Source organism: Sorex fumeus, unplaced genomic scaffold, assembly GCF_029834395.1.
Source record: "Sorex fumeus unplaced genomic scaffold, SorFum_2.1 ptg000128l, whole genome shotgun sequence".
Taxonomy (NCBI): domain Eukaryota; kingdom Metazoa; phylum Chordata; class Mammalia; order Eulipotyphla; family Soricidae; genus Sorex; species Sorex fumeus.
In genome coordinates, this window is record NW_026606185.1 from 27,385,157 (window position 1) to 27,404,689 (window position 19,533).

The following is a 19,533-nucleotide window of genomic DNA, read 5'->3' on the forward strand; positions in this document are numbered from 1 at the left end:
CTCCCCAAATTTCAATAACAAAAAACAATTTAAAACTTCTAGAATTCATCCAAAGACTATATCTTAGAAGGTGGAAGAAAAGAAGAAAACAATTCATTCATCAACTTTTGCTTGGGGGATATCAGTTTTGTACTTATAGTAGCATCTGACAATTCATTTGAACCACTCAGAGTGCCTTGATCGGTGGATTTCAACCTTTACACCTGCACACTATGAAAGCAGGACCAGAATTTCATGGATGACCAAACAACTGACATAGACAATGCTGCCCAGGCTTGTGGGTAGCACCATCCCACTACAGGAGCCAGAGAAACCACTGCATTAAGCTGCAGTAACCTTTGAGGATTGGCAGGAATTTCTGCGGCTCTGCATGGGCCAATGGCCTGGTGGTTGAAACCCAGTAAGACTTCATTATCTGAACATGCAAACAAGAAAGGTCTTGTTATTACCCTAGTTTCACACATGAAGTTCAATTTCAAAGAAATTATAAATTGGGTCAGAAAAATAGTAGGGGGCAAAGGTGCCTGCCCTGCAATGCAGCCAACAGCAATCCCCGGTACCACTTATTTTTCCCTCCCAGGAGTAGCTCCTGAGTTCTTCCAGATGTGACCCAGCCCCCCTTTCCTTGGCCCTCCCCCGCTCCAAAATGAAGAAATTATAAACTGCCTAGAATTAGGAAAGTGAGAGGAAATTCAATCCCAGGTAGCTGTCAATAACTATATTTTTCTAGTTCATCTATGCTTTCTCCCCAGAAAGCGTATTCTTTTTTAAAAAAATTTTTTTATTGAATTACCGTGAGATATAGTTACAAGCTTTCATGTTTGAGTTATAATCACAAAATGATCAAACACCCATCCCTCCACGTGTGCACATTCCCCATCACCAATATCCCCAGTATTTCCCCACTTTCCCATCCTCCCACTGCCTCCATGGCAGACAATCTTCCCCATACTCTCTCTCTACTTTTGGGCATTATGGTTTGCAATGCAGATACTGAGAGGTTATCATGCTTGCTCCTTTTTCCAGAAAGCATATTCATATGGGTTCAAAACCAACAAAATAGGATTTTCTCTTTATTATGATGTATATAATGTATAATTCTATTTATTAATTATATATCAATAATTTATAATTTTTACTTATTAATGAGGTTTTATTATACATTTTCCAATATGTGGTAAGATTTAGAAATTCTAATAATTATCTTTCCTTCTGACAAACTGAGAAAAAAAGACTTTCAACCCATTTAAAAATGTTTCCCTAATGCCATTAGAGTATTTGAAGAAAAGGAAAGTTCAACATTTCTACAGAAAAAAATAGACAAGAGATTTAAGTAATTCACTGGAAAAAAAACAGATGGTGAATACTTGCATTTGCTCAACCTCTTCACTTCAGAAATAGACCCTCCCTGTGACTGGGGTCTACCCTTGGCCTTACTAGGTGATCTCAGTATTCAGGACAGGGACTCAAACTATCTTTGTTGAGGATCAGAGAGGTAATACAGTGTGTAAGGCTCTTGTATTGCATGCAATTGATCTGAATTCAATCCCCAGAACTGCAATTGGTCCTCTAAGTTCCATCAGAAATGATCCCTGAGCACAGAGCCAGGAATAACCCCTGAGCACAGCTGCTGGGTGTGGCCCGAAAATTAAAAACAAACAAACAAAAAAAACCCACAACTGTTGAATAAACAATTTAATATATATATTTTAAAAAGCATAGTCAGGGCCTCTGCATTTTTATAATTTATGTATAAAAACAATACTGTATAAATAATAATGTTTGCATTTGGAAAAAGGTGGAGACTAGATTTAAAAGTGGTAAATGATCTGGAGAGACAGTACAGAGGGAAGGGACTTGGCCTGCTCGGATCCAACCCAGGTTCCATACCAGGCACTCCGATGCCAGGTGTGATCCTTGAGCATAGACTGGTGTGACCTCCCACCAAGTCAAATAAACTAAAAAAATTATTTAACATTTAAAATTTGGGCTTAAGGGTCACTCACAGTGATTCTCTGGCCTGCTATACAGGTGTGATTGATTCAGTGTATAGACCAGTGGTGCTGGGGTCCAATGATGCCACCCTAGGGGTTAGGAGGCTACCATGGCTACCTCCAGTGATGTCTGGTGAGCAAGGTTGGACCAAGGATCAAACTCAAGCTTGAGACCCTTGAGCTACCTCCCTCATATATTTCTAAATTTTGAACCACGTAAATGCAACAACAATCAAAAGATTTTAAGAGAATCATTTCTACACAAAACACATGTATTTTTTCAAAGTTGCATTAGAAATAATTAATATCAATGAAAAATATGAGACCAAAAGGACTGGAATTGACCAAGCTATACATATATTTTTTGAAAGTAAACAAGGATATGAATGTATCTTTATATTACTCCTACTAAGAACAATACAACTCAAAAGTTCATCAAAGTAGTTACTTTTGGGGAGTAGACAAATGCGAGGAGACTAGATTAAAAATATTACTTTATAGCTCTGACTTTATGTTAATAACTTATGTCATTTAAAAATTAAGTCCTGAGAGCTAATAAAACAAAGGAACTGTGCAATGTAGTAGTTTAACCACACTGCTGGTTGATTCAGCATTAGTCCCTACAATACTGTCATCAATAATCCTACTGTATTTGTGTATAAGTATGAGAAATAAATATTAGAATAAAGGAAATGGGCAATTATGTAAATGTCATTAGGAACAGAAAGTTATAAAGAATTTAAGGAAATCCTGCACTCCAAAATTTAAGCTGGAAATACATTAAAAGGTAAAGGTAAAGGCCCTCCCGTTGATCGTCGATTTGCTCGAGCGGGCCCAGTAACGTCTCCATTGGAGACTTTGTTGTTACTGTGTCTGGCATATCCAATACTCTCGGTAGCTTGCCGGGCTCTCCGAGAGGGGCGGAGGAATCGAACTCGGGTCGGCCATGTTGGCCGCGTGTAAGGCGAACGCCCTACCCGCTGTGCTATCGCATTGGTATTAACTTATAAAGCATTTCTTTTTCCTAATAAAATGTGAGGAGGAAATATATTCTCCCCCTCGTCCCTAAGATAAAGTCCTCAAAACAAAAGCTAACCCAGTAGCACTGAATATTTACTATTCAAAGTGTTACATCTAATATTACTTCCCACTGAATTGAAATGTAGCTCCTTGAAGAAACAGCTGACTCTGGGTCTAAAGCAGGAAACACAGATAAGCCTGAAATATCTCTTTGTATCAAAAAGCAAGGCAGCTATCAGCGACAGCTAGATTCTTACAGTATATTATACCTGAAAAATAAAAACAACAGAACCAAAGGAGGTTCTGTCAAAAGGACACAGCAGCCAACAGTGGGGCTTGGTCAGAGGGGTGGCTGTGAACAAAGTCAGGAACAAAGAGCTTCAAAGATCCCATATGCATGTTCATGCAACACCTTTTATTTATTTTTTTTTAGATTTCAATATTTTAATTTTCTTGGTGATCAGGATCTTTTCTCAGTATATTCAATTAATTTTACAACACTGAATAAGATGCTTGCTAGAGCATAAAAAGTCAAGTTACATTATTTTGAAATTTCAGGGGTAAAGGCAGTCACTTATGTAAATAAACAATGTTACAATAATCAAATTCTGAATACAAAAGTATACTTGGTTCTTTCATATTTCAAATGTGAATGTCCTTTGACAGAAAAATTTCATTTTTTTCTGAATTGTTGAAGATAATTTATCGTCGGTTTTCTTATGAAAATCCATGAGTAGAAAAGTTAATTTCTTAATGTACATCATTTACTGTTTACCCCAACACAGTAGCTACATTCTACAATCCAAATGTTCCCTTTTACTTACGTATCACGCAACACCTTTTAGATGACGCTGAGGAACCAACATAGTCTGAAAGAGCTAATGACAAGTTTTTTCTTTACAGACAAATCTAGCTAAACAAAGAAGAAATGAGAGAAACCACTATTTTGGAGAATGTGATGAAATAACAGTATAGACCCCAGCCAATAACGGCTCCAGCAACTCAACAATGAATATGCCAGACTGAGAAATGAACACTAGGAATCAATCAACAGTACACAGAGGAGGGAGAGCAGAGAGCATGTGCCCCCATGGATGAATATGGGGTAAACCCAACGATTTGTGTGCCTATAAAGTACTTTGTGTCAAATAAATCTAAATCTGCTTAGATATCTACATATGAACATTAGTTCGCAAACGATTTAGGGTGTAGGGCCACTTTCAGGTATGATGGTTCAATGCCTGGGAACCATGAGACCTAGATCAGTGGTGCCCGGCGCCTCCAGGGCTACACGCTGGGGATTCGTCCAGGGCTCTGCACACCCTGGGCATAGACTTTCCAACTTCAGCTCTCACCCCAGTCTCCCATATGGTTTCAAACTAAGGTTGGAAGAGGTGAACTCCCCAAAATGACATCTCGTAGTAAAGGCCATGCTGAATTCAGACCTAGACTGACTTTCCCTTCCTAACATACCGCCAGGAACCCCCTAGCCTACCAGCAGTTCGTTAGACCTACAAAAGGTCTGTGTCTGTGAAGCCTTTTAGCTGAATAACTAACTCAAACCTGACACGGCGGCACTCTCTCTTATTGGCTGAGGAATCTCCAAATGTGCTTCTGCAGGAAATGGGATTCATGTTTAATTAGAGTGACTAACTAGCTTTTCTTCTTCGGCTTTAAGTCACCTCCATCCAGCTTGTCCAGCGCTCTAAGCTCTGCCCACCTGGTGACACACAGCTTCATTACCAGGCTTCCCAATCACCTGCCAACGTGGCACATCAATGCCCTCGCCTGGTCTTAAGATCTCTGAGTGACAAGCATCTGTTGCTCCCCGTCCAAGAGTTGATCTCGTTGCCTGCTTCTGTATCTTCAGAGCTCTAATATCTCTAGCTACTGAGACAGACTGAGGTCAGGCTTGTGTCCAGGAGGGAACGTCATGCTGCTCTTCTTTTTAACACAACCCTCTACTATCCAGATCTAATGAGGTCTCAGGCAGGAAGCAGGGTGAGAGCACAGACTCACAGCATCATCAGAGAACCACTTGGGCCACATGCCTTCCATCAAAAGCAGGCAAATTCTACACAGGACTCCTGGGTTCTTAAGAAAGCTAATCTGTGTCTGCACTCCTGCTTAAGTGGTCCTAGAAACCACACACACACATTGGTAAGGAGTTACTCCAGTCACACCCTGACAGGCACCCGAGGACATCTGTCGAATGACCTGCTATTCACTCTGTGTCCCAACTTATGCTTGAAACTCAATGATTTGTCCCTTAAAATGTTCCCTGTTGGGAGATTTCATAATCAAGATATTCTGTTTTATTGATAAAATACATTAGGAGTTAAATGAATTAGATTTACCACTAATATTTACTCAATGTCATGGCTTTTCTTGGAAAACACTATGTCACCTTATATTTTTAACCTCAGTGTTTCACTTCAAATTGTCAGTTCAGCTCTTTTCCAGGCTTTACATACAGAGAAGACAGATGTTACTAGGCTACCTAATAACAATTTAAAAGAAGTCATACACAGTACATGAAGGGGAAACTAGTCATCTGGGCTTCTAATGTACCACTTCAGCAAAACATCTGAGATTCATAGACACATGTACTAAAGAACAACAAACAAACACTGTCCTTCCGTTGTTCATCGATTTGCTCGAGTGGGCCCAGTAACATCTCCATTTTTGAGACTTGTTGTTACTGTGTTTGGCATATTGAATAGTCACAGGTAGCTTGCCAGGCTTTGCTGTGCAGGCAAGATACTCTCGGTAGCTTGCGGGGCTCTTTGAGAGGGGCGAAAGAATTGACCCCGGCTCAGCCAGGCTGGCTGCGCGCAAGGCAAACACCCAACCTCTGTGCTCTTGCTCCAGCCCTATTAAAGAACAAAGAGCTTCATTAAAGTTAATACATGAAGTACATTAATTAGAATCAGAAAAAAGTTTATTCCTCATCACTCTTCTGTTGTAAATCTTTTCTTATGTCGGAGTGATAGCAGAGTGAATAGGGTGCTTGCCTAGCATGCAGTTAGCCTGAGTTTGATCCCCAGCATCCCACGTGGTTCCCCAAGCACCACCAGGAGTAATTCCTGAGCACTTACTGAGCCAGGAGTAACCTTTGAGCATCACTAGGTGTAACCCAAAAATAAACTCAAAAATTGCAAAGAAAATTCACATTTTCTATTATAGGTTTCCAAGTTTTGGCCTTGTACACTAAGTAAGATTTTATGTCTGTACAGCTGCAATAGGGACATATTTCCTTTTTACCTCCATATTAAGTGACTGTTCCAGCATCATTCACCCAATCACTTGTTGCCTCACTGTGCTAGCTCGTTAGATACACCAGTTTTCCCTAGTATGTGTGGGTCCCTGTGTGGTTTTCTTTGACTCTTGAGGTAAACTGCTTCTGGGATAATCCTGTACCAAAGATAGGTAATTTTAGCATTTGGTAGGACAAATGTCATCCTTTTTCTAACCTGGTTCTCGAGCAATATTTTATTTACTCAAAGTTCTTTATGCTAAACATTTATTTCATAATCCATTATTCCAATATACAAAAAATGGGACTTTAAACTTGCAATTAAAATTCCATCACGGCTGAGGTCAGAGAGAAAGTACAGTGAGTAGGGCATTTGCTTTGCATGTGGCCAACCCAGGTTCAACTCCCTGTCACCACATAGAGTTCTCCAAGTACAAGCAGGAGTGATCCCTGAGCAAAGAGCCAGGAGGAAGCCCTGAGCACAGCCAGGTATATCCCCAAAACAAACAAAAATTACATTGAGCCTACAACTTAACCTGGCAGAAATATTTTTATGCCCCAAATTTTCCATCTTATTGTTTTATGTCCCTTAATAAGCTTTACTACTGTATACTTTTTGCTACGGTTTATTCCTAGGTATGTAAAATTTTAATAGCTATCCTGAATATGGTCTCCCTCAATCTTAGTTTTAATTGCAGCTTCTGACTGCTGGAAGTATTTAGAAATGCAAATTGCTGATTTTGGTGGAAAAGCAATCTTATCTAACTTCCTGACTAAAGCTGTTTTCCTGTGGATACTTCTGGTTTTATGTTTTTAACTTCTGTGGCTGCGTCATGTTCCTGGTTCTGGTCTCAAAACAATGCTGAACAGAAAAGATGACCCATGTTTTTGTCCTATTGCTGATATTGTAGGAACAGTTAGCAGATTTGTCTCGCCTGCCGTTAACCTGAATTTGATCCCGGCATCCCACGTGGTTCCCCCAAGCACCAGCAGGAGTAATTCCTGAGTGCCAAGCCAACTTTCAAGATTCCAGTTTGGAAATTAATTTTAGATAACTCAATTTTGTACACACTTCTAAGAGAGGGGATAGAACAATAGTACAGCAGGTAGAATGCTCACCTTGCAAGAAGGTGACCCAGGTTTCACGCATGGAATCCCATACAGTACCCTGAGCACTGCCAGGAGAAGTTCCTGACTGCAGAACTAGGGAGTAACCCCTGAGCATTGTTCCAGGCATGGCTCAAAACCCAAAAACAAAAGAAAAAAACTTCTTAAGAAGGCATGTTACCTAGTTAGCTAACAAAATAATTATTGAGAGGAACTAAACACAGTAACAAGTCTCACAATGAAGATGTACCTGGGCCCGCTCAAGCAAATCAATGAATGACGGGAGGACAGTGCTACAGCGCTACAATATTTTTATTACCGTATAAATTGACTCAATTAGCTCAGCATGTCTTATTTTACTCTTGCAGCCCATATGCCTGATAGCTCATACTTCTCTGAATCAGAGCATTCCTCGGTGTTATCCAATGACAGTGGGTATTAAAGGAAACAAGTGGGTAAGGGTCTTCAAATCAAAGCAAATCATCTCTGGGGAGTAGGATGTGCGCGGGGGGGGGGGGGGGGAGAGCAGACACCTTTTATTTATATTCAGTGCCTCCTCTGTGGCAGGCACTCTGCTAGGAATTCTGTGCATACTAACACATTCAATAGGAACAGAACAGAGTTTAGAATGATTATGTTATTGAGGGGGGAAGAATATATAGCTTATTTCACACACAATACAGGAAGTTAAGTTTAGGTATTTTATTGGGTAAGGACGTGAAGTAGATGTGGTCACTCTCAATGAAGTAGCAAACCGGAGAGAAGAGATGAGAGGACTCTCTTCAATCTTCAAGGTGGATGTGATTTTAATCATTTCCACGCTAATTTTCTGTCTCACAAGTAGTTCCATGGCTAAAAAAATTAAAATGGTTGAAAACCTTTCTTCTCGTTTACTGAACATTTAACTAGGCCAGAATTTAATACTATCTATGCTGTTATTTCCAAGGTTCCTTCCTTGTTTTCCACTTTAAAATAAGCACTGCTGGGGCTGGAGCAATAGCACAGCAGGTAGGGCGTTTGCCTTGAACGCGGCTGACCCAGGTTCGATTCCCAGCATCCCATAATGGTCCCCCGCGCACCGCCAGGAGTAATTCCTGAATGCATGAGCTAGGAGTAACCCCTGTGCATTGCCAGGTGTGACCCAAAAAGAAAAAAAGAAAAAAGCACTGCTGCTCACATTCAACCCATAGCTCCTCTTCCTCCATCTGAGTGAGTATATCTCAGGTGGTAAGTTGCGGGTATGGAGCATGGGGAAAACGTAACTTCGGTTTTTATAGGAGAGTTAAGTAAAATATTTTTTAGCATTGAAGAAAATAGGATATATAAGATCAAATACAAATTTTATTTGACATTTAAAGATTCAACAGAAAATTTCAAATAAATTTTATCTTCAATTCAGGCTGATCCCCTGATACACATGACAGAATACATCTGCTTTTCCAAAACATCACCAAAATAACTATAAGAATAACCATTCATGATTTAGGGAACAGGAAAGAGGGACTTGAGGAAGTAAATTTTATTTTTATTCTAAAATAAAGAATGATGATTATACTAGTATTGTCTGACATATTTTCAAGTTACTAAGAGTGAATAGTAAAAAAATTATAACTATATGAGGGAGATGATATTAACTAGACTTATGCTTTATACTACAAACATCACAATATAAACAAGTATTAAATTGCCATGCTGTATTTCTAAAACTAACAAATTATACTTTCAATAAACACAAAATGAAAAATTTAGATTATGTTTTTTAACGGACCAAAGAACTTGATGGGGGCTGGGGGGAGGAACACACTGAACACTATCCTCCTGTTGTTCATCGATTTGCTCGAGCGGGCCCAGTAACATCTCCATTTTGAGACTTGTTACTGTATTTGGCACACAGGCAAGATACTCTTAGTAGCTTGCTGTGCTCTCCGAGAGGGGCAGAGGAACCAAACCTGGATCGGCTAGGCTGGTTGTGTGCAACCCTACAGCTGTGCTATCGCTCCAGCCCATGGGGGCTGGGGGTGGGGGCGGGGAGAACAGGCTTAAAAAAAACTCCTCCATCAAATATTCAAATAGGTTATGTTTATATTTTCCTACATACTTGACCACTGACAATTTCCTAAACTGTCCTCTTTCTTGAAATAATTAAGTATTTCCTTCATTTATTGGGACAGTTAGTTGAAACTTATTTCATCAATTTTCCGTTTAGGTCATTATATTGCAGAATGTCTTTTGTTCTTCGTAGCAGCCTCTCCTGTTGCATTTTCTGAATTTCATCTTAATTTTCATCTGTACTACTCTTGGTTTAATGAAGACAGACATAAAATATTAAAAGAAAAAAAAGTATGGTCCCTTTCTGTGGACTGCAAAGTACCTACTGTTATGATTACACATAAGAGAAAGCTACCGAAGACTGCAAAGTAGCATGGAAATCCCTCTCCATTCACAGATGTGACAGCATCAAAGGGGTGCTCTTTCTGAAACAATTTTACTCATTATTCGCATGCTTATTGAATGTCTATGCTTTCCCTGGAGAGTCCTGGTGTATGTTCAATAGCTAAGGATTATCTTCTAATTAGAGATGGGAAGACCTGCCAGGTTTCCTACTCGTAGGTCAGAGCTTGCACAGAACTTAACCTGGATCCACAGTGGGCAGTCAGTCCGGACAGGGGACAGCGGTAAGGCATTCACTGTCACCTCAGAATTCGCAACGATGAGCTCCGTCAAAAGTTAACCACAAATACAGTTTAGAGGATACCCTGGTTTCATCCACTTACTTCAAAACTCACTGATCTTTTCAAAATAAACTGACTTTTTTTTTTTTGTTATGGTGTGAATTAGAGTGATATGCATTTCTTTCTCATAAAGCACTGTGACTAACTGTGGCTAGATTTGGGGTGAAATAAAATTGTTTAATCTAAAATTACCAATCAAAAAAATTCTAAAGAATATAACTGGGAAATATTTCTTGCTCCAAACATGCTTTTTAATGTTGACAAATTTATCTGTCACTGGTAATTTGATTAAAATATTTTCCTCTGTGAGTACCAGCATACACGCATGGCACTGTATCAGTAAACTTGGTCTGAAATCAGAGAAGGCTGGTGTCTGTTACGTCTCATTAATTTGGGACAATCTCTAGGACAGAATCATCCAGGGAGTAGAAAGACACAAATGCTATTAGATAGTATAAAATGGCTATGTTCAACAAACCCTGGGTCTTAATAAAAGTCTTTGTCTAAATGTAACTAAATTGCATCAACAGTCAGGCAATATTACCATGCACTCTTAATAAAACCAACAAGAAGATCGAATGACTAGAAACTAAAATAGCATTGGGAGGCAGAGTCATAAAAGATGTATGTTGAAAAAGGAACACAGCATCAATTTCAAGAGGTGACTGAGAAAAGCTTTCTAAATCATCAACGAACGGATTGATGCTCCCCTTAAAACCAGGGTTGCTAAAACCAAGCTTTGTGCTTTGTTCCTACAATTATTTATAAAGTTCTTCTTTAAGTAAGTAAATAGTTAAAGAAAATATAAATATCCAATACAGAGGGTTTGGAAAAACAAGACGACATCACTTTTTTACAAAGCCAAAGGCACTTTATAGTAATGAAAAAAAAAAAGCAGCAATGGTTACTACTAATAGCTCTCATACCTGTGCTTTTTGATGCCATTGGAGAGAGCATCTCCACCACCACAATCTTTTCCTTCAGACATTCTGTGTCTTCTCCCGCTCAAATGTTCTCCCTCCTCTTCAACCGAGAGTGCTGTTACTGCTTCCAGTCGACTCAGGGACCGCTCAGACTCGGAATCTGTGGCAGAGCAGGTTCATAGTCAATGACTCGAACTTTGGTGTGAGGCCTCGGGAACAAAGGATATCTCTCCTAATGCATCAGGCTTTGAAACTTAAGCAGACTACTTTGTCCTTCCTTCAACGAACCATTGGTTAACTACTTCCTTGGGGATTTTAGAGGACTACAATAAAGACACGGTATAATATAACTACAGCAAATTTAAGCAACACATAGTTTTATTCAAACTTAAATTGTAAAAGTTTTATACACTGAAAGAAATTTCAAACACAATCTGATTTGTGTGGAGGGGAGGGGCAGGGAGGGCACACCTGGTGATACTCAGGGATTGTTCCCAGCAGGGCCTGGGGAGTCATGTGGTGCCAGGTATCAAACCCAGGGCACCCACTTGCAAAACATGTGCTCTTACCCTTTAAGAAACTGTAATCAGAGCTTGGGAGGCTCAACTGTACTGCACTGACCTTGCATGCATGAAGACTGAGTTCAGTAGCTTGTGAAAGAGAGAAAAAGAGAAAAACAGGGAACGAAAGAAAAGAGAAAGAGAAATAAAGAAAGAGAAAGAGAGAGAAGGAAGGAAGGGAGGAAAGGAGGAAGGAGAAGGGAGAAGAGAGAGAGAAGGGAAGGAGAAAGGAGAGAGGGAAGTAAGGAGAGAGGGAGGGTGGGAGGGAGGGAGAAGGAAGGAGAAGGAAGGGAAAGAGAAAGGAGGAGGAGGGAGGGAAGAAGGAGGGAGGGAAGGAGGAGGAAGGAGGAAAGGAGGAGGGAGAAGGGAGAAGGGAGGGAGAAGGGAAAGAGAAAGGAGAGAGGGAGGTAAGGAGAAGGAAGGAGAAGGGAAGGCAGGAGGGAGGGAGAGAGAAGGAGAAGGGGGGAAAGAGAAAGGAGGAGGAGGGAGGGAAGGAGGAGGAGGGAGGGAGGGAAGGAGGAGGAGGGAGGGAAAGAGGAGGAGGGAGGGAAAGAGGAGGAGGGAGGAGGGAGGGAGAGGGGAAGGGAAGGACAAGGGGAAGGACAGGGGGAAGGACAAGGACAAGGGGAAAGGAAGGGAAGGGGAGGGGAGGGGAGGGGAGGGGAGGGGAGGGAAGGGAAGGGAAGGGAAGGGAAGGGAAGGGAAGGGAAGGGAAGGGAAGGGAAGGGAAGGGAAGGGAAGGGAAGGGAAGGGAAGCAAGCATTTTTAGGGTGGAAATTACACATTACCAAACGCCTATAATCTAGTGGAGTCTTCCACCTGTCTGGGAAATAGAAACCATCTGCCCATGCTCTCTCATATGGAACATAAAGATACACAGCAAAGTAGCAACAAAGGGACAAAGGTAACATAATGGGAGAACTGATCCATACAATTGAATTGGAAGGTAGGGGTCTAGAGGGAGGAGTGCTGGAGTCCTTGGGAGAGGGAGGTGAGCACCCTGGGGATGGGTGTGGTGATGGGATTATACGCATGAAGAACCATAATTAACAGTATCGTAAAGTTCAGAATCTCAATTTACAAAAATTCTTTTAAACGTCTTTCCTTCAAATAATCTTAAGTACAGCTTACAAAAAATATGGTTTTAAATATTTGAATATAAAGAAAAAGCTATAATGGCTACAAGTGTGAAAAGTTTTAATTACATCAATATAATAGACACAGAAGGAGGGCCAGAGAGATAGTACAGTGGGTAGGGTGTGTGCCCTGCAAGTGACCAACCGGGATTCAATCACCAGCATCCCATATGGTCCTCTGAGACTGCCAGGAGTGATCCCTGAGTGCAAAGCCAGGAGTACCACCAGTATGATCCCAAAACAAACAGAACTGAAGCCAAAAAACAGACATCGTAGTAAAAGTACTTCTGCTATTAAACTTTCAAAAGCTAACAACACCTAAAGCGTCCATATAAAATCTAATTCTCAAGCAAGCATTTTGAGGGTGGAAATTACACATTCCCAAATCCCTATATCTAGTGGAGTCTCCCACCTGTCTGGGAAACAGAAACCATCTGCCCCTGAACTGCATTTGTTTTCCAGAACATTCACACCCTTCCTCTCTGGTCAGCAGCTTCACCGTAACAGAAAGGTGGAGCAGAAGCTGGAGTTAAACGTGTATGCATAAGACATGTGGCTGGGGAGGTGAGCAAGGGAAGATTCGAATTCAGGTTTTCTGGCTCCTTGTTAACACAGAGGCCACATTCAAGCGAGACCCTGGTGGAACGCATAGGTATGAAGATAGGCACTGCCCTAAACCAGCACTTCTCAATCCCTTCCCAGCTGGCCCTTCGGACTGTACTTCTTTCCTATGGCCCTCATCCTACTGCTTGGCCCCTACTTTCTTTCTGTGGCCCTCCTTTAAGTGATTGTCACCTGCAGTCCCTGTGGGATATCCTGGGACACCATGTAGAAATGCAGCTCTCCATAGTTCCACTCAAAGCAGCACTCAATCTACATAAACATTATTTTTATTAAAATGCAAATTCAAAATAAGCCTGAACACCCCTCCAGAGCATATGATCCCACACCGAACTGTCAGCTCCAGGAAGCACTCACACCCATGCATGCAAACGCCCTTAAATAAGTGCAGCTACCATCTGCTTACCATGAATAAAAACTGAATTGTTCAGGAATCCAGAATTTTCAATGCTTTCTTGTCCCTCTACTGTTCTCTATAATTTAGCTAAAAACCATAGGACCTCATTTTTATTACATTAGGTTGATCAGTAACACCTCTTAGGGCAGCACAAGTGCATGTTGAATAGCACCCTAAGCTCTGCCCACTGGGCTGGGACTTTTTGGAAAATAGAGATTTGTTCAGTCAGGTACCCTAAAACTAAGAAACAAATATTTTAACAATACATTTAAATAGATTTATTTTTCATTGACAGTTCTGGACAGCAATCATATCCAAAAGTTAAAGATAACCCAAAGACCCAACAATGAAACAGTCGGGGGCTGAAGCAACAGTACAGTGGGTGATGTGCTTGCCTTGCATGTGACCAACCCAAGTGTGACTCCCAGCACTATGTACGGTCGGTCCCCCAAACACTGCGAGAAGTGAACAATAGATCACTGACCACAGTGAGCACACAGCCAGGAGTAAGTCCCGAGTACCACTGAATGTAGCACAAAACCAAATATATGTACATTTTTATAACAGAAAACAAACAACAACAAAAAATGTTTTTCCCTCCTTAAAGACCAGACTGGTTCTGCACCTGTACAAAAGAAGAGAGTAAGAGAAATTTGGTGAGGGCACAATGAGACCAAGTGATATATATGTCCACTTTCCAGGGAAAGCTGGAGGGGAGAGAGGCAGTGTGAAGGTAACGAGGAACAGCCCCGAAGAGCCTGACTTGGTAACATGGGCTTGTGGAGAGGATGGAGGGACTTTCACAACTGTGTTTTCAAATCGGTTTGGTATTTTTAAGAAATAAAGAATTTTAAGTGCCAAGCAAAATAACAGTCTCGGAAGAGTTTAGTGTCACTGATGATCAGGATACCATATGATTTAGGTGTCATGCAAACCAAAGAGCACTGCAGTTGTCATGCAAACCTCAAGCCAATGCATAGGATGATGTGTTTGTGTTTAAGAGATACAAATCCTAAAACAGGGAACAGTCTACCTGAAAAAAAATATTCTTCACAAACGCATAGCTGTAGTTAATGACAAAGTAGAAAGGGCAGCTCACAGAGCATCAATGAAGCACAGAGACTTTCTCAGAACAAGATTTCAACACAACGAACACAGGCTGTAGACACCAGTCCCTGCCCCTTCTTCAGGGGCCACTCCACTCACTGCTGGGCAGCAGGGCTGAGCCCACTCCCCTCCTCATCCCTCTCCTCTATTCCCTTCCCCCTCACACCCATATCTTCTTCACCGTCTGCTCTGCTCCATTCTTCCGCCAATTACCTTGCTCCCAGTCTGCTCCCTTCAGACAGAATCTGGCAAGCCTGACACTTCCTCCGAAGGCTTCTGACAAGGCCGTCAAATATCTGCACTGTATGAGGCTCAAGGGTCACTGCTCAACTCTTATGGTGACCCAGAGCCACCACATGTGATGCTGCCTAATCTGTAGTTCCCTTTATCATGTGCATGGTCAGGTGAGAGTCCAAGATCAGCCATATGTGGTACCTGCCTGATCTAGCAGCCAGAGACTGAAGTAGAATACCATGCCAGCTGAAAGGTTTTGTATGCTTGCTAGTCTCACTTCAAAGGCAAAGGGGCAAGTATGATCAATTACCTGATTTATAGCACCAGTGAGACTAAAACTACTTCTTTATAAAGATCTTTCATTTATTTTAAATTTTTAAATAGTTTTGGGAGCATACTTATAATAATGTTTAAATGCATAGTATTGATGAACAAAGTTCCTGCACACCATTATCAGCAAGGTGACCAAGACATTCTACCACTTCTTTTTTGTTTTTTTGTTGTGTTTTGGAGTCACACCAAGCAATGCTCAGGACTTACTTCTAGCCATGCTCGGGGGAACAAAAAGGATGCCAGAAATTGCTGTATTATCTCTCCAACCCTTCTACCACTTCTTCACTTGTAAACAAAAGGTCAGCATTTCCAATTCATGTGAAGTGGTACTAGAGAAATGTCTACCAGTCTGTGTGAATGGTGTGGATTTCATCGGCACTAGGAGCCATTCTCAGTAGGACTGTGTCTTCCTAGTCACAGCCGTCCATGTCTAGTCTAGCATAGTTTGATACAGAAATCCAGGGTTCTAGAGTCAAAGTTATTTATTTATTTATTGCTTTTTGGGTCACACCCGGTGATCCTCAGGAGTTCTTCCTGGCTGTGCACTCAGGAATTACTCCTGAGGGTGCTTGGGGGACCATATGGGATGCTGGGAATTGAACCCAGGTCGGCCGCGTGCAAGGAAAACGCCCTACCCACTGGTGCTATTGCTCCAGTCCCTCAAGTCAAATTTAACACATTTCATTATTTAGCAGCAAGGCCATAAGCACTGTAGAGGCTCTCTGATCAAGGTAAAGCCTACCCATGAAAGACATTTTCAGATCTTCCTAATGTCAGTGATCCATCTCAGGGTCTCAGAGGTGATCATTCCATTTTAAGACACCTGGTTTTTCAATTTCATCCACACATATAAATACCAAATAGGCCTGACCTTGACTATAACTCAGTATTACTGTGCCATAAATGCTTGGACAGCACAAAGTACCAGACGGTTATACTCACTGCCTCCTACATGGCTGTTATCAGAGGCAGTGACTCCTGTAGTGGCAGGATGCTAGGATACTCATGCTTTAAGAGCAATGGTGAGGGTGAGGGGATGGGGGTGGAGGCAGGGTGGGTTGTTAGTATTGAATAGTGCAGCATTCCAGTTTGTGATGGTGACAAAAATCTGGAGATGGATGGTGGTGGTGATGGCTATGCAATAACAAAAATGTCTTTAATCACATTGAACTATATACTATAAAATAGCAAAATTAGCAAGTTTCATTACTTAGACTTTACTACAATAAAAATAAAGCAAAATCTGAGTAAGTACGCAAATAAAAACCTGTCAGGCCAAAGCCAAAGATGTAGCATACTGAATGCATGAACTAGCATTTTGGTTCTGTCATTTCTCAATGCTGCTGATGAAAGAAAACTACATAGAAGAGTGGGATAGGGTCAAGGGCCAGGGGCACATCCTGGAACCAGGGTGGACCTGGCATCATGTGGTCCTCCAAGCACCACTGGATATAGCTCTGCCGGTCCCCAGCATCACGGGGGCTGAGCAGCATCAAATCCTCAATCCTAGCATTTGAACCACCAGGACAGGCTGGTGAGCAGGACTGGATCACTGGGAGTGGCCCCCAGGGTCTCCTGAGTCATTCTGGGGACCTGTCTCCAAAAAAAGAAAAATAATCACACAGAAGCAAAACCAGTTGACCTTTCTACAGATGCCTTTCTAAATGCAAAAGAAATGTACACAAAAATACTAGATTTTGAAGTGGTCTTTCATTATTTTTTTGTCTGCTATAGTTTATATCTTTATCTATAGATAGATAGATAGATAGATAGATAGATAAATAGATATGCCTTTGGGGAGGAGTCACACCCTATGATGCTTTTTTTTTTTTTAGGGCAAGACAAGAGGCATTTTCTTTGTGAGGGTTGGGGGTGGGGTATTCAGTAGAGAAAGACAATAAACAATAAATACCGAGGAATGTCGGAATCTCAGTGCATCCAAAACGTGGGCTAGGATGCCCAGGTCCTGAAGCCTGTCAGCAAGGCAGAGGACAGGTCAATAAATACCCAAACAGCCAAGGCAGGCAGATCAGTGCACACGAGGAGTGCGTGGGGGTCCTTGAAAAATTGGGCTGGCAAAAGGCAGCAGAACAAAAAGAGAGGGCTTCCAAGGAAGCAGGCAGAGCTCACACCAGAGACTAGAACATTCCCAGTTAAGCAGGGTCTGATGCAAAGAATTTGTGTAGGGCTTACTCCTGGCTTTGCACTCAGGAATTGCTCCTGGTGGTGCTGGGGGATCATATGGGGTCATATGGTCATATGGGATGCCGGGGATCAAACCGTGGTCGTCCTCAAGCAAGGCAAATGCTCTACCTACTGTACTATGACTCCAGCCCCTGTATTGTTTAAAAAGAAATTGTGAGCAATTAGAAAAATCTTCTTACGCTGAGAAATAGAAAATTTGTGGGTTTGCTTATTCACAGGTCCAGAAATATCTAGATAGTTTAAGTGAGGACAATTTTATGACCTAAAAAGTGTCAGAGTAACATTCTGAAAATAGCATTTTACAAGCTAAAGGCTATAGACAAGCACTGAAAGTAGCCGGAATCTTTGCCCAGTTAATTTAATTTTCCCTGTTAAATTTTCAGTAGAAATAAAATTAATTTGTCATACATTTTAAGAGTTTTTTGGTGGTACTGAGGATCAAACCCAGCAGTGACGATGGCTATGCAATAACAGAAATGTCCTTAATCACACTGTACTTATACTTTAAAATAGAAAAATTAGCAAGACTTTACTACCATAAAAATAAAGCAAAATCTAAGTAAGCAAATAAAAACCTGTCAGGCCCACCACTGAGCTCCATCCCCAGCCCTCAGAGTTTGTTTCAATATGGCAAATTCTGAATGGCCCACATCCTTAAAGATCTGCCTGTCAGGTTTTATACTTATTCCAAACACATTTCAGACTGAACACAAGCCCTCTCTCATCCAAATATCAAGACAAATAAAAGCTATGTTTGTGTTAACATGAACAAAATTGTACCATCAAGTTGTAGTACGTTAAGAACGCCACTTTTTTAAATCACACTTCAATAAGATGGTTTTTAAAACTTTAGAATTAAGAGTATTTATACTTCTGTCCTACTTATTAGGTATTTTTTCTCATTAAAAGTTTGAAAGAAGAGGTCATAAAATTTACAATATAATGTGTCAAGAACTACTTTAAGTTAACTTGATAAACATTTTTTTAAATACTTTTGAGGACTCACTTGAGAACAAAGACTACAAAGGAATAAGATGTAAAGGGATGTGGACAATGTCCAAATAATCCTGCTCCCTGCTACTTAAGGCACCAGGAAACATTCAGGAGATACACACAATTTGGTATCTTTTATTTTTATGGCACCCATGTATTAAAAGCTTGTTCTAAAAATGCCCACAGTGGCTCAAAATCAGATCAGTGCCAAAGTTATTCAGCTTTAAGATATAATTAAGTAAGCTCAAAACAGTAAATCTGAACAGCACAGGGAATCACTGCGACCGACTACATTTAAAGTGACTTGTGAATTCAATCAGCCTAATCAGTGGCTGAATAAATAGCAGTACTCCTACATTAAAAAAAATTTTTTTTAAAGTGACTTGTGAAATGAATATGAGTATGAGCTCATAACGGGCTGTCAGAGGCTGCTAATAATCTATGGACATGATGACAAACACTTGAAATTATCCTGGCAACAAGCAATGAGAGCTTGACATTCTAGACACAGCTTTTCTGAGTGATGTCAAAGGTGAAAATGAGCCAAATGGAACAGTGTTGCCTATGACAGAGTTTCTCGAAAGTATTGGATTGTTACCAAGCATCTAAATCTTGTTTTCCACACCTTGCAAAATCTGCACAAGTAAATAAAGATGAAGAATTATATACACAGAAGAATGTGAGCTTCTGGAAACTCTGTATCTATTATGTACCCTTAAAACAGGATCTCCCCAATTTTCTTACTGACATTCTGAAAATGATCTTATAAAGGTCACTCATGCATTTGTTCTATACAATAATAATAATTCTAGAACTGAAAACTGGTTATAAACAATGCAAGTATTCTATGTGACTTCAACTTAATGAATTAATGATTACCAAGTGTTTTGAATACCAGGTAACAGGTCAACTGCT

General features: G+C 40.8%; 1 protein-coding gene across 7 annotated transcripts in view; it reads right to left on the reverse strand.

Moving 5' to 3' along the window:
• OSBPL1A (oxysterol binding protein like 1A) overlaps nucleotides 1-19,533 on the reverse strand; it is a 207,209-nt gene that overhangs the window by 53,934 nt on the left and 133,742 nt on the right. For all 7 annotated transcript variants that reach the window (XM_056138043.1, XM_056138050.1, XM_056138049.1 and 4 more), the window contains one exon: nucleotides 11,036-11,192. In XM_056138043.1, the coding sequence (XP_055994018.1) occupies nucleotides 11,036-11,192 (157 nt within the window). The remainder of the gene's footprint in view (nucleotides 1-11,035; nucleotides 11,193-19,533) is intronic.